Source organism: Molothrus aeneus, chromosome 6, assembly GCF_037042795.1.
Source record: "Molothrus aeneus isolate 106 chromosome 6, BPBGC_Maene_1.0, whole genome shotgun sequence".
NCBI lineage: Eukaryota > Metazoa > Chordata > Aves > Passeriformes > Icteridae > Molothrus > Molothrus aeneus.
This window is the reverse complement of record NC_089651.1, coordinates 27,205,804-27,220,621: the sequence shown is the minus strand read 5'-3', so window position 1 is coordinate 27,220,621 and position 14,818 is coordinate 27,205,804. Positions and strand designations below refer to the sequence as shown.

The 14,818-nt window shown below is 38.9% G+C and overlaps 1 protein-coding gene across 8 annotated transcripts in view; it reads right to left on the bottom strand.

The window, feature by feature from the left end:
• Positions 1-14,818, bottom strand: part of NUMB (NUMB endocytic adaptor protein) — a 93,378-nt gene that overhangs the window by 30,416 nt on the left and 48,144 nt on the right. For all 8 annotated transcript variants that reach the window (XM_066552809.1, XM_066552814.1, XM_066552815.1 and 5 more), the window contains one exon: positions 5,145-5,288. In XM_066552809.1, coding sequence (XP_066408906.1) covers positions 5,145-5,270 — 126 coding nt within the window. In that variant the 5' untranslated portion in view covers positions 5,271-5,288. The remainder of the gene's footprint in view (positions 1-5,144; positions 5,289-14,818) is intronic.

Below are 14,818 nucleotides of genomic sequence, written 5' to 3'. Positions count from 1 at the left end.
GTCACCTGTGCTGGTACCAATCTTTCTGACCTGGAGAAACAGAATGCAAGCTTTCTTTATAAACTTATTAAATATAAGAAGTTATTTTTAATATGAGATTTATAAATTTCACATGAAGCAATAAAGTTCAATATGCAAATTCCAAAACCAAACAGGACACCTGGGCAGCCACGAAGGGTGTGAGAACACAAAGCAAAGTGACTGAAATGGCCTAGCTCCTACTGATGGTGGTTTCAGCAGTGCCATGTATGGCCCAACAACCTAAACACAGGGACCCCAGGGATGAGAACTGACATTAACAGGTCCCAGTGAGGATACTCCACAGGGCTTGTGCCAGCTGTTCCCTTTCCTTCTGCCTCTTCTTGAACACAAAACAATGCAGTGTCTTCCAAACATCTCCCATAAAAGCAAGGGTTAGACAGGAAACAGTTCAAGAGTACTTGTTCTGAAAAATCAATTCTTTTATATACAAAAGTACAACTGTATCCATACAATTGTTATTGTCAACACTAACATAGAAATCAAATTCAGTGTAAAGGCTAACTCCAGTGATACCAGGTACTCAGCAGCAAACCCTGGATGCCAGAGATAGAAATGTGGTTTGTTACTCTTCCACACCAGCTTTTTCATTGACATCTTTAGCCTTCTAGGTTGAATTAAAAAACACGTGTATACCTGCAGGTGATATACAACAGCAGCCTTAGATGCCTTAAGGTCAAAAGAGACTGACCACCAAGAACATAGAAGTGACAGAACTAAACTAATTAAATAATCCAAGATACACAGAACTGCTGCATCTTCTAGAACACCAGGTAGTAGCCAGCTGTTAATATTCTGTTTAACACATCCTTTTACTCAGAACCACCAAGAATTTGCAAATGTTTTATTTGTTTAGTTCTCTTAGGTAAAAGGAAATGACCTAATTTTTCTGATATAAATTTCACAGACCAGTTACTCCAAAGAGCATTTGTATGAATGAAAACCACTTACCCAGAGGGACACTGGAAAAGGCTTTTCACACAAAAGAAGCCCTAGCGTCAAATACTTTAGTCATTATACCACAGAACAGCTGCATGTTTTCAGTGAGGTAGTGTCTGGAGCAAGAAAGCAAGTTTGAAAAGGTGTATGTCAATGAAATTCATTTGTTACAATTCTAATGTATAAAATTGTGTATAAATAAATTATAGTGCTGATAAGCACAGCTATAATGTCTGTTAGAACATTCAACTTCTAAATACTTTTAAATACAGTCTCTTCATCTAACACCCCTATGTACTGAATGTATCTGGTACTGTTTTTCTCTCAGAGGAAGGATTCACCATTGAAACACAGTATTTACCTTTCAGTTTGTTAGGACAGTGGAAAAGAATTTGTCCCTGAAAACAGACTTATGCACAGACTGCAACAGATGTACCAGTGCCACGTTTTATAATGGGGCAACTCTTGTTGAACACCTATAAAAGCTGCAAGGTATTATGCCTCCACAACACCAAAGTTAGGAGAGCAACACCATTCAAGTTCCCAATGGAATATCAAAAGTCTGCAAGTCACTTTTCTAAACACAAGTTTAACATCCTTTCCATACCTCTGCAGACAGACAGGACCTGTCTCTCCTTGGCCCTTCTTTCAATCTAACTTTAGCAGATTCAAAGCAGTTTACACAGAAGAGCACTACAGGAAAGCCAGCAGCCATTGCACAGCCCTATCTTTGAGTGTCAGGTTACCACCTCAGGTGTGGTTAGATTTCCAACACAGAGAAAATATGAGCAATACCTGGCTACCTGTAACACAGCCCCACCAACTAGCAGAAAAACACAGACTATTAACAAAAAGGAATGCTACTTACTAGAAGGAACAGTATTTATTCATGATTATCACCACCTCCAAATTTATGAGCACAGCACTGGGGAGAACCAATTGTGGATCAAATCTACTCCCCTGAATTTTAAAGCAACATAAAGGAACGTAAAAGGGATTTTGCCTGTACTTTCCACAGAGCATCTTCTCTCTCAAAGGGAAGATGATCCATAGATCTATCAGATTTGCTCAAAATCCAACAGAACACTTAATGACTTTAACAATAAGGATCATCTGTGGACATAGCACAGGAAGAGCTTCAAGAAACATGCCAACATAGAAAACCTTTCATTAACATTAAATCCGTTTGCAGTACAGCATCCTCCAAGCACAATGAATAAGCAGCTACTGGAGTCCCTGTCCAACACTAACAGAGTGAAGCCTGAAGGCAGGATGAAATCCTATTTGCAACATGACTTTCAAAGTGCTTCCACATGCTCTGTAATGTCTAAAAAAGGATAAATCTGTGGTAGCACTCTACAAAGACCCAAGCTCTGGGCAAAATATAAATGCCCAAAGGCAAGAAGTTAAAAACCAAACCAATTTAAGAGATCTTTTTTTTTTTTACAAGGGAAACCAAGAACAAGTGTTCCCTTACGTGTTTGCACTAGTCTCCTGTCTCTATCTCAAAAAAAAAAAAGTATATTAGCATTTTACCTATATCAAATAGCAAGCATTAGAGGTAACAAAACCCACAGCTTGACTGCTACCACACTAGTCTCATATATTTTACTTTCAAACAGAAAATCCTACAGACAGCTGCAGCAACATTTATTAAGAATTCTCATGTCTTCACTAAGTACAGATGAAGTCTTCATCACCCTGAAAGCAAGACCAGATTCTGGTCTTGCTACTCAGTTATGCTTTGAACTCCAAAGAATTTCAGGCGACTTTTAGAGAGCAGGCAAAGCAGATCATAAGAACAGGCTAATCCTGTGCACCCCCTCCCCAGCTCCCCCAACATATTCAGGTGTGGTTGAGCAGTTACACTACAGACAACAGACCAATTTGGAATTCCCACTGCAAAACTTAAAGAAAACTCAGGTATATTCATCATCTTTCCTATTTGAATGCATTCCTATTCATTAACCATTCTTCCCAAAATATCTCGCTTTGTCCTGCTCCACTGAGGAGTATCAGGAAGAAAAGTCACCCCATCAGATATTTAAGCACATAGGAGACTGCATACTTTTTCCTGGAATGTATGAATTCCCAAAAAATACCCAAGACAGGCGTAACAGGATACTCTCCTTCAATAGCACAAAGTTCTATTCTTTCTGTGAGCAAAATACAGTACCACCCACTAGAGCGATGACTCTGCATCTGGTTTATCTTGTTCCCTCACAATGGCATACTTCCTGTCTCTATCTATTCAACACCAGTTAACACCCACTCTGCATCTCAAGCCTTAAAAAAAATTCCACTTTGTCCATTTCAAGGCACACTACATTGGAAAATAAATTCTAATCAAGTAAGATAAAACACCTCATAATATTAAATTGTTCTGAATTTAAGTTTTCACCTAATTGCAAGTTCTTTAGATATTAATACTCTACCATTCTGACCAAATCAAGGAATGTCCCTTACATTTACCTTAAAAGCATTTTTTCCCAAAGAACAAATTAAATTAATTCTGTGATTTCCAATCAAAAGCAGACTAAGGAGTGCACCTAGGTCCCACTTTGATGACAAGGATGCAAAGATTCATCCATTTCTATGCCGTTTCAGCACAGAATAGGCCAAAACCTTTTTTGACTTTGGGTACATGTGCCCAGAATAGATGAATGGTTCATTTAAATACAGGAAGCACTTGTCATTAGAAGTGCAAGTCCTGACTGAGAGTTTAAAAAAAGTCAGTCTTTTAACAGTGTGGAGTGGTTCACACCCTTTGTGTTCAGTAAAGGATTGAAAAGTCTGAATAAAACTAAATGCCTATAAATTGAGCACTCTGCTTTTCAACCTGTGTAATGCCTAAGTTATGAAAAAATCACCATCCTCAAACTTACAGCTCTGTTCTCTCCTAGACAGTGTTAAACCTTAATCTTAGTTTGAGCTTTCCCAGAGCAATTGCTTTCAAAGCTTTGGCAAAACACCATCTCTGTTCAGGACTGAATTACAGTTCCTTCCTCTTAGCAGAAAAATAACTCAAGACAAAAATATGCCAGCAGCCATGAACTAGAAATGTTGTATACACTTGAGTATATGTAAAAGGACAAAAGCAACTCTAGTAGGGTAAAGCAGGGCATTAACCTCGTGTGAAAGTTACCTCATACTTACCAATCCACAACTTCACAAAAACATGCAAGTCAGTTTAAAGAATTCCACCTAGCAACATCACATGTTTGACTATCAGACAGAATTACTTTAAGCATAATACAGAGAAATACCTAATGGAAGGCCCGCCCATAGGTGTCAGAACCATAGACTGTGTTCCTTGTACATTGATATTTAACCCATTAGCTTTCCTCAAACATCATCTGCTTCCAACCTATTTTAGATTTACTATTAGTGTACCTTGAGGAAGAAAGGGGAGCATATGCAAGAAGCCACCCTAAATTTTGTATTTATTTTTATTCTGGTATTTATTAATAGTAAATAGTATTCTGAAGTATTAAATTATTGTTTCTTAAATAAAGAGGAAGGAGAATTGGACACAAAAAAGAAAATATCTATTTATAATACTCTGATAATCTGGAATGAGTTACCAGAATTTTAAAAGGTAATTTCAGTTTCATATGCATTAATAGTCAATAATATACACACATAAGATCGTAGCACAGAGGTATTCTCAGAAGTTAGCAGGTGCTTCTAACCTCATGCACTGGTTGAAATCCCAGGTGTTACTTGAAAATATTTTCAATTATTGAGAGGGAGGAAGGATTGCTTTCAAGCACAGCTCACCACTTACCTTACAAGTCAAACTGTAACCACAACTACACTTTTAACAGAGAGAACTGAGTACCTTTTCATGCAATCCAAGAGGTCTATCATTTCTGATCTTCCAGAAAAATGAAGACAAATATTGTATTACTCCTCTACCAAGCTACATGACTTATTTCAACTAGATAAGAATGTAGGATATCTCGGACTGGTTTTCCAAGGCATTTGTTACATGAGCCATCTGGTTTTAAGAAAAAAGCCACATCCTTTGCAATGAGAGCCAACTGTAAAATAGGTCAGTGTGTAATGAAGCATGTCTCTGGTTTATGCTTGCCAAAAGAAACCGAAAAAACAATTCATGGCAAGAGCACCTCATGGATATCCAAAAGAAGGGCAGTAACTCTTACCTTAACAGGAAAGCTACACTTGCCAGTACGAACGCCTTCTTCGTCAGTCTGCCACTGATGGGGCCTGCTGGCCTCTGGGACATAGACATCTTTCTTTCTCCTAAAGCTTTGCCGTAGTTTGTTCATCTCTCAGATTTTCACGTCCTAGAAGAAGAAATAAAGAATACTGCCAATAGGCACCAAACACACATTTAGCCACTTTGGGTCAACCACTATCATGACAAATGACACTGTGGAAAACCTGAGCTTTTGCAAAGATGAATGGAAGGGCTTGTGAGAGGAAAATATTTTGGACAAAGATTCAGAGAAAGATGGGAATTCACTTCAAAATGGAAAACACAAATCCACATTACTTGTTTAACATCTTTCCACAGCAACTGAAGCATTACACCCAGGAATAAGTATTAGTGGGAGCATACAGTTACATAAAATAGCTGACAGAGAAGCTCTGAAGAGTGATGCACATGAAATCCTGACTCCCCAAATTTAAACACCTACCTAAAGCAACCAAGCAGAACACCAACAGCAAATGCTTCCAAGGCACTAATGCAAGGCAAGGATTCATAGCTCGAAAACTGATCCTAAAATAAGGTGCTTGCAGTGTTCATTAAGTACGAGAGATAGGTTCATGCCTTTTACTGCGGGGAACAGTCCAGCCCTTGCTTAGTCTGGTAGAATTCTTGTGGTTAAATGAGAAATGCCCTTCTTCAAAAGGGGAAGACAGTGCTGCAAATATACTTCTGAAGCCTAGAATTCAAAACGTATACACTGTGCCTTCGTGTATCAATTTCTATATACAATCCAATCTATGCTTTAGACTTGCTCACCTTTACTAGATTCAAACTACAGTTAGCCAAGAAGCTACCAGCAAAATTACTACTAATAAAAAGACTCAATATTCACCTAAAGAAGTAAAATCATATGGGATACAAAGTGGGGAATACTTGGAAGACATACTGAAAGGCTTCTTGAGACTTGGTCATCATTCCTGAAAAAGAAGCCTTCTCACAACCATGACATCTCATTTTGACTGAAAAAAAAAGATGCTGCAGAATGCAAGGCAGCAAAATCTAATTGGATTACATACACTTACTTCCCATTAGACTGAATAAACTACAGAATATAGATATTTACAGGTGTCAATGGCTGGCCTTTGAACAAAAGCTGCTTTAAAAGCAGTTGGAACACCACTTTAAACCTTGAAAAGAACTAGTATCTTCCACTGAAAACTGTATTATATAGGTGAGAAAAATCAACACATTCCTGTTTGTGGTATCTGACATTTAAGAAGTTTAAAGTCAAAATGCAACAATTTCAAAGCTGAACAAAAGTCAGAAATTAAAAGCACTATAGAAAATCACTGCCCATCACTAACTACACATACTAAATTGTTTTGTATCTCACAAAACATGGCACACTTTAGCCATGCTAAATAACAAAAAGCTGCGTGTTTTCTTAGTGACTCCCTAAAACTTCCTTCAGCAACTGTTACTTTCTTCCTCAAGCAGCAGATAATGAAAGAAGTCAGTTCCCACTGTATCTTCATGGCATGATACTGGCTGATTTCTCTAGAATCTTACATCTTTCCATCATCTATTAAAAGAACTATTGTAAGATAAGTAATAATTCAAAGATATACCCATGGATAAAGAAAACACCACTGTATCACTAGGACTGGGTGATTTAAGTGTGGTGATGTTAATTGTTTAAGTGCAAATAAGCATAACAGTCACATGCACAAGTTCAGTGGCACCTGAATTCCAACACTCCTGGGTCTTGCAGTATTCTGGGTCCTTTCAGCATACGGGATAATTCCTGCAGTATTTCTACACTAGAAAACAGCCACACCAAAGACCACTTTTACAGCAAACACTGAGCTCAAAGTTACTTGATGAGCATTTGAAAGCAACAAGGTGGGACACTCCAAGCAGCCCAAATCCAAATGCAAATTAAGTGAAGGGTTGGGATGTCTGCTGAAGGCTATAGGCAACTGTTCCTAGTAGGTACCTAGAACAGCCAGGAGGTCTAACAAGCAGTATAAGTGCAGGGATGGGAAATTGCTGAAGGATTCTCAATCACAATTATCTGTTTATTAAGAGGTGTTAACTTCATTCCTTCATAGCTACAAAATGCTTGTCATATCTAGGAAGATAAAATACTTGAGTGGATTCAGAGATTAGAACCTATGTGCAAAATAAAAACCATGAGCATTTCATATCACTCACTAAGTTGAAGCAGCTCTGTTCTGCTTTCAGCTGGGACAGAGTTAATTTTCTTCCCAGTAGCTGATACAGTGCTGTGTTTTGGATTTAGGCTGAGAAAAATGTTGATAACACATCGGTTTAGTTGTTGCTAAGGAGTGTTTACACTAAATCAAGGTCTTTTCTGCTTCTCACCCCACCCTACCACTGAGCTGGCTCCAGGGCACAAACAGTTGTGAGGGGGACACAGCTGAGAGAATGATCCCAGCTGACCACAGGCATGTCCCACAGCATATGGCATCACACTCAGCACGTAAAACCGGGGGAGGGAAGGAAAGACGGAAGGAAGGACAAAAGGGTAACATTCAGAGTGACAGTGTCCTCCCAAGTAACTGCTGTGAGTGATAGAGCCCTGCTCTCCTGGCAATGGCCAAACACCTGCCTGCCCATGGGAAGCATTAAATTAATTTCTTGCTTTGCTTGCCTGTGTGGCATTTATCTATCTTTATCTCAACCCATGAAGTTTTCACTTTTGCTCTTCTGATTCCCTTGCCCATCCCACCAGGAAGAGTGAGCAAGCAGCTGAGGGGGGCTTAGTTGCCATCTCGGGCTAAATCATAACACTCTTCTATAAACATTGTGTATTTTACAAGCTATAAGCCATTTCAAAATCTCTGAATGTGCAAAGGCAATTCTCAAAGTTTTAAGAGGAGCTGCAAAGCTTCTACTCTCCATCAAGGCTTAGAGAGGCATCACAGCAATATTAATTATGTATTTTGTCTTACAAAGTGCAGATGGAGGACTCTGTGCATCTGTCTGAAGGAATCAGAATTTCAAGGGATGCCATTCAATCACCTTGGGCAGGTGAAACATAATGCAGCAATTCTCTGCATGGCATCTCAGCTCATAAGGACAGACACCCACTCTTGTCCCTGCTGCAGACTGGCAGTGCCAGAGCAAAACCACTGCTCCAGCTGCTTCAGTGTAAAGTGCAGAAATCTGGTCAGCACATGGCTTACAGCCCAGCTGCCAGACCTTGCACTCCAGCGAGGGACAAATGGACATAGATACTCTACTCTGCCAAAAGGGGCAACAGACTTTTAAGGAAATACAATTGGATGCCGTAAGGTTCGTGTCAGCTTTGAAGATCTCAAGGTAACTCTGGATCTCAAAAACTCAAGCGAATAGCAGAGCAAGAATGAGGACAGCACACAAGCACTGTGCCACTTGTGAAAAATCGCAGTCTAATTGCCTTATCATAACATTTGCTTATGCGAGCATTCTGTTGGACTTCTCCCTCCCGGGCATTACTGGTGCCCAAGAGACTGGCGCCTTATCTGACATTTATTCTGACCAGGAATCTCAATCCCCAGGGGAGGATAAGAATAAGAGCTCCTCAACTACATTTTGTATGAGAAACTGAAGTGGCACTTTGCCCAAAGTACTTCCTTTTCACCAAAAACCAAACCCATTTTCCTACATGTTCTGATTTTGAGGTCATGTTGGCAACAAACAGTTTAAAAATAGCTTATTCTATCTGATACAAATGCTGACAAACAGCAAAATTAATTTCTTGTCAGGCAACGAGCAAGCTCTCTCCAATGGCCACACTTTCATTTTCTGAAATATCAGACTTACAAGTAGTCTGCAAAACAGTATGTCCTATAAATACCTAATTTGCTGGTAACATGGATGTCAGGACAACATAACTAGAGTTGTCACCCTATGGGAAAGTGTTAAATAGAACAATTCACACAGGCTGCATATTTGAGGATTCAGAAGAGAAGCACAGTGAATCGCTCCAATTAAGTGCTGAAATTTTTACTAATTTTGTCTGGAACTCAGAAAACCTAGTGAAAAGTCAAGAGAGGGAACTCAAAATCTAATTAAATCACAAAACATAACATTGCATCGGAGACAAACTGTAAACAAACGCTCAAAGTCCTGAGCCTTATGGAGAAATAAGGAAACAGCCACATTGGGTCCTGGTAGATTTCAAGGTTGTCTTACTGCAGACAGATGAGTATCTAAATGGTCATTCCCACTGGAGATAAAAAAAAGGCAAAAGAAACCCCAACAAAGCAAAAAAAACCCACCTACACAACATTTATACCTCTACCACTTTTGTAATTCAAGAGATTTCAACATGAGGCTAGACATTAGACCATTTCTCAAATCACCCACCTACAAAAGGTATCAAAAAGACAAATGAGTTTTAAAATTTATGTTACCATTTATTTTTAGGTAAATGTATTTTGGAAACAGAGCTCCAAAGGCAATTTAAGAAGAGCTGGAGCATCATTATTCTTCTGACCAACAGAAAAACTACCATTTACACCTCTATCAGTCCATTGACAACTTGGGGTAGAGTTGTCAGAAACAACAGAGACAGAAACAACACTGTCATGGATAAAAGTGCATGTTGAAGCACTCAGCTTCGCTGCCTTGTGCATCATCAGGGTATGGCTGCAGAACAAATTACTGCAAGATAAACCAGCATGTTAATTTTCATGTCTTGTTAGCTGCTCTGCTGTACAATTGTGTTCACTTTTACCCTTCAGTGAGCACAAGCCAGCAATTTACCCTTCAGTGGGAGATGGGTAAGCTTTCATATTAACTGGAGTTAGATCAGGAGGAAGCTGCTGATGATGCAAATTTGGAGCTTAGCTTTGCAAGAGTTTACCCATGTAGCCATACCTTTAGATAAGCAATTCACTTACACTGTGGAGAGCTGCTTCTTGCAGAGCAGTTGTTGCTCCTGGGTAATCCAAACTAGAGAATCTGCAGGGCAGAAGGACAATATGGATACCTGGGGACCTGAATTGCATGCACAACTTCAACTGGTTAGATTGTAAGCTAGGGTGTACTACGTATTTCACACTAAGCAACCACTTAGAGTTTCAACTCGGGACAAAGAAACAGCACAAACATTTTTTATCTCTCTTATGAACTCTAGCCTTCACAAAGGTTGTTTAATCTGCATTCAATTATCTATTATCTTTTCTGTTTGCAATGAAAAAGGATAAAAATGGGTATTAAGTCATCAGTCAGCTTTTTAAAGCCATTCAGCAGGTTTGGGATTACTCTCCGTTTTCTTTCGGAATTTAATACTGTTTCCTATTTATTAATTTAGGGGAAAAAAAAGAAAGTCGTGGGTCAAACAAGGGCAAAGTACTCTCTGCAGCCTAAAACAAATGCAGAGTATCCGGGGGCAGGAGGGAACACCCCCTGCCCCACCCACACCCACCCACTCCCGGTGCCATCCTCCTGATCTGTAGTACAAAGTCCTCCTAGGAGCGTGAACCACCGCGTGCAGTACTGACACAGGAACAAAATTCCTAGAGCTATGCACTTCAAACAGCAGGGAAATACAGTTTTAAGAAAAATGTGTTATAGGGATCATTCTGAAATTTACAAGCCTCCATATAAAACAAATTCAATTAACTTGATACTATCAGGGTAAGTAATTTAAAAGAAAAAAAAAGGTCTCATTCATACCAGTACTGCCTGCTGGACACACACAGGTGAGGGCTAAGCAGCTGCACAACCATCTGCTCCCTGCTCCCTTATGTGCTCTTCCCCAGTGAAATACACCTAATACTGCTGAAGGGCCAAGCCAAAGACTCTGAAACCTAGAGCAAAAACCTCATCCATCTCTAATATGTTTTTCTCACACTTTTGACATCAAAGCTTTCTGAATCAGGATGCATTCTTCCTGCCAAAGTTACCTGATATTTCACACCTAAGAGGAAATGCAAATAATCTTAATCTTGTTGAAAAAAATGTGTTTACCTAACCTACTTACTACGAAAACACTCCAGAGACATTCCTCCACATGGCTGTGAAGATCTGTATTCTTAGAAAGCTCAGTGGCTCTGAGTTTTTGTGCAAGTAGAAGCTGGTCACACTTGTCCACAGACTAATGTTTAATAGCTATCTTTTGAGCATTATGAAAACCTCAATCATACTATGAAATGCACCAGGAAATGTGAACAGCCCACACTTCCATATTCCAGAAGAGTATTTCACATTGCTTTTTCCAATAAAATACAGTTCACTGCCGACACTTGAACATTATTGTAAATCTTGGCTATAACCAGGACACGAGGACATCAGTGAGGAAATATGCTTGTTTCAAGTCATTCTCTTAGGATGAGGTTTGGGTTTGGCAGGCTTACCTGCAGTACAAACACAAGTAGAAGCAGTTTAAAACATTTAGATCTCTTCTGCTCTCTAATGTAAAATTTGAGTCCCTAAATTTAAGATGACAATGTAAGAACATTTCATTTATAAAAAAGAGGCAAGCTAGGAAAGCAAGCTGAGTGCTGCCAAGGTAAATAGTCTGTCCCTGTCTATTATGAAGCTGCTAGGATGAAGCTTTACTTCTCTGAAAAATCCTTATTAAGCATTGCTGCTAAGCAAACACTCTCCCCTCCTCTCCCACTTATACAGTACAAAAACATGTAATGTCCTATCTCTCCAAGCCTACTGTAAAGGTTAGCCAAAACTTGCTGCAATTGCCATGCAACAGCTTCTCTGCAATTATTCACCAGCACAAGCACACAGAGTACCCTTATCTTCTAAGGAAGAAAAGGTCACCCCATGTGTCAGATTCTGAATGCAGAACTTTGAGCCTTTTTGTAAGTTTAGACCCCATAAAATCTAATTAAATCCAGCACTGTCACACTGAAGCAAATGAAGGCAAGTAACCGTATGAGCATGCTCACTAAAACGTTAACAGCCCTGTTTCGCAACACAGGCTGACTAACCACATTATTCACCACACGGCTTTCCAACCCAGGCACCCTTTCATTACCCAATTAACATCTCATCATACAATACTACAAGTAAGCATCCTATCAAAATATGCATAAAAGTGAAGCATTTATTCATTTGTTCAGCCACCAAACACATTTTGTTGCTGTTGTTGTTATTATTATTTAGAGTTCAAATTAAGGGGATTTTCCTTGCTGAAGATAAATGATTGGATACATAACTAAAAGTCTACTGAAGCTGTAGAAAACTCACCTTTCAGCAGTGAAAGTACTATTTAGATCTTACTTTGAAAATAGAGCAGAAATGACAACCTTAAACTCTTTATGTAAGACCAAAGAGATCAGAGCTGTGACAATAATGTCTCTGACAGCATTCTTTGAAATTGTGATGCATTTTTATCATATGATGTGAAGTACAAGACATCCTCAAATCCATCAGATCTCTTGCTGTCTTATACCTGAACTAAGGTATCATGTGAGCACGCCACAATTCTTTCCAGAACACTCGACAATTCTATCTGCACCACAGATGAGGGTGGAAGAAGGGGGGAAAACAATGTTATGACAGCAACATTTTACTGGCAAAAGCCAGACTTAAATAAAAATTGCAAACACCTTATGAAATATCAGGAAATGAAATAATGAACTGTACTCCAACACATTGTTAACAATTATGTGGCTAACACATTCAACTACCAGAGGCTCTGTCCTAAAGCTTAGGATTTTGTAAAACACACTTTTCAAACATAAATACCTCCAGACTGCAGCAATTAACATAGAAGTCAGTATTCCACAATGTTATGTTACAGAAGTATCACCAAAATAAACATTCAGACTCTTACACTGTCACAAAAACACAAGTTTGATCATTGCAAGGCAGAAGTTATTCCTAAGGATATGCAATGCCCCTTCTGGTAGGTGTAAGATAAATAATTTGCCTCTCACAAACCTGTGAAATTCAGCAAATAAAAGAAACCAAGCCTCATTTTCTCCATTAATAACTATTATAAAGCAAATGTCCCAATTCATCAGACACCACAGCAACTGCAAACTCCGACTATGGTCCTAAACAATATGCTAAGAGGTTTAAGAGCAGAGATATAAGGCAGTAATCCCCTTGTTTTGTAGGCTGACTCTAAAAATACCCTGCAGACTGTCAGTCAATGGTGGAAAGCAGGTCTCCTAAACACTTGATGTCAGAGAAAGTGAGTTGAATTATATTATCTATAATAACCAAAAATAAGCAGAAGTTTAGTAAGAAACACTAGCTGTGTGCCTTGTGGAAAGCAGTTCAAGTAATTCTGCTTTACAGATCATCTGCACACATGTGAATAATTTTAACTAACCAAGTCATGTCATTTCCAAGTGAATTATTTACATTTAGGGCAGCTAAATATCAGACAACTCAACCGTTTTCAAACATGAACACCTGTCACAGACATCTTTTATGAAAAATCCTTTCCTTAGGATTTTTCCTCTTGAGAAGCTGAGAGGCCTCAATAACAAAATGTAAACAATGGTTATCTGCTGCTGTGGAATGCAACAGGTAGATGTGTGATTAGTCTCATAGAGTTATTTGTAATTAATGGCAAATCACAGCCCAGCTGGCTCAGACAGAGAGCCAAGCCACAAACCTTTCTTATCATTCTTTGCTATTCTATTCTTAGCTGGCCTTCTAATGAAACCTTTTCTTATATTCTTTTAGTATAGTTTTAATGTAATATATATCATAAAATAATAAATCAAGCCTTCTAAAACATAGAGTCAGATCCTCATCTCTTCCCCAATGCGAAAACCCCTGTGAACACAGTCACAAACATCTCGGTTTAGAAGGTATCTTTACAAATACATGCTGAATTTCAAAATGAAATTAAATAGAAAAGAAAGTACAAAAAGAGCTGAAACAGCCAAAAAGTACATTCTTCAATCACCCAATTCCACAAACTGCAGCTTGAAGTTATGTATGTCAAATCCCACAAAAATAAATGCATTTTCAAAATTTAAAAAATATTCTTTTACAAGTAAAATAAGAATATTTTACCGGTAGATCAATCATAAACCTTAGGGTTTACTTCCGTAGGACCTATGAGTATTTTATAAGCAAATAACCAGTGTTGACTAAACAAGGCCTAACATCTGCTGCTTAGTAACAGAGAGAGTCGAATATAAATCAGTCAATCATACCTTTGTGCTGTTGACCTGATCACGCCCTGCTTACTGGGAGTCCAGAACCATATGAACACACACTGAATTTTTGGTTCCAGCTCTTAGGTAAGAGCAGACAGAGCAGACAAAATGAGCTACAAATCCAGAGCATGCCTTGCAGGAACCAACTGCACTCGAAACCAGTTTACTACAAGGATATATTTTAGCAAGACATTAAAAAATATTCATAGTGAATATGAATATTCATAGTGTAGCGTCATAGTGAAGCTTTACCCTTGGTTCTTATACAATGCGTCACAACTCTCATTTTGGCCAGCTGCTCCTGCAACACTGCTCTACACCAGTCCACAGCATGGTCCAGCCCAACAGCCCACCTGGCCCACATTCTGGAAACATTTGAACAACAAGCCATACATTTCTATCAGCCTCATGGGAAACCTCCACTGGGAATGAACAGTAGTGCTGCCGAGTCTGTCAGCAAGCAGGATTCAAGTACAGAGAAACTAGGCAAATCCACAAGAGTAGTAGAGTG